At 49.9% G+C, this 933-nt stretch overlaps 1 protein-coding gene across 1 annotated transcript in view; it reads right to left on the bottom strand.

The window, feature by feature from the left end:
• The window catches only part of INS (insulin), a 3,320-nt gene extending 2,946 nt beyond the window's left edge, over positions 1-374 (bottom strand). Inside the window, exon 1 of the mRNA XM_010161111.1 lies at positions 188-374. Coding sequence (XP_010159413.1) covers positions 188-374 — 187 coding nt within the window. The remainder of the gene's footprint in view (positions 1-187) is intronic.
• Positions 375-933: the final 559 nt, after the last annotated feature.

Genomic DNA, 933 nt, shown 5'->3' with positions numbered 1-933 from the left:
CTGCCTACCCTCCCATCTGCCTTTTTAACCTGAAGAGCTTTTCATTGGCAATGTGATGCTGTTGGTATGTTAAAGGTATTCCTGGCATTCCCCATCAAGGACATTCCTGGTGCCACTGTCAAAGATAGCTGGTTGATACATTTTGCATCACACAGCATACGACTGGTTCACAGTCAGCCTGACTTACCTAGAGGCTGCTCAATGTCCCGGCGGGCTTTGGGGGAGTAGAAGAAACCCCGCTCTCCACACACCAGGTAGAGAGCCTCCACCAAGTGGGAGCCACAGAGGTGCTGGTTGGCAGCCGCGTGGCTGGTCCCGGGGCCAGAAAGAGCGAGAAGGGCCAGGAGAGGCAGCGATTGGATCCATAGAGCCATGGTGAGCAGTATGAAGCCTAGGGTTAAGAGACAGAGGAGACACAGGGAGGTCTTGGAGGGAGAAATAAGTTGTCATCAAGCATGTTACGTCCTTCAGCTGTTTTGGCATGAAAATGAGGCCAAAGTAACAGGTGGACCTTCTAAAGATTCCCTGGCTTGAGAGGGAAGAAGAGCTTTCTGCATCAGATTCTAGAAGTCACAGTAAATTACTAATGATTGTAACCAGAAGTCCATCTCCGTCCACATGCTCCCATCAGTCCTGGCCTCCCTGCTGTCTTTCCCCAAAAGACCAAACTAGACTGGAAGAGCTATCCCACTGGGCCCTGTAACATACATACCCAGGAGAGCCGAGATCAGCAGACACCTTCAGAGGTAAAACCCTCTCTGTTAAGTCAGAAGGGGCTGTTATTGATGATGATAGCCCAAAACCAGCGCAATGTGCTCAAAGACCTGAGCTGATTTTCTTGGACTAGCGAGCCAGCACTTATCACCACCAGCTACATCAACTAAAAGAGCTCTGCAAAACAGGAAGAAGCTAAAAGGGTGTCAGTCAGACTTA

This window comes from Eurypyga helias, unplaced genomic scaffold, assembly GCF_000690775.1.
Source record: "Eurypyga helias isolate BGI_N326 unplaced genomic scaffold, ASM69077v1 scaffold12981, whole genome shotgun sequence".
Taxonomy (NCBI): domain Eukaryota; kingdom Metazoa; phylum Chordata; class Aves; order Eurypygiformes; family Eurypygidae; genus Eurypyga; species Eurypyga helias.
Note: the sequence above shows the minus strand (reverse complement) of the source record. Positions and strands in the feature narration are given on the sequence as shown.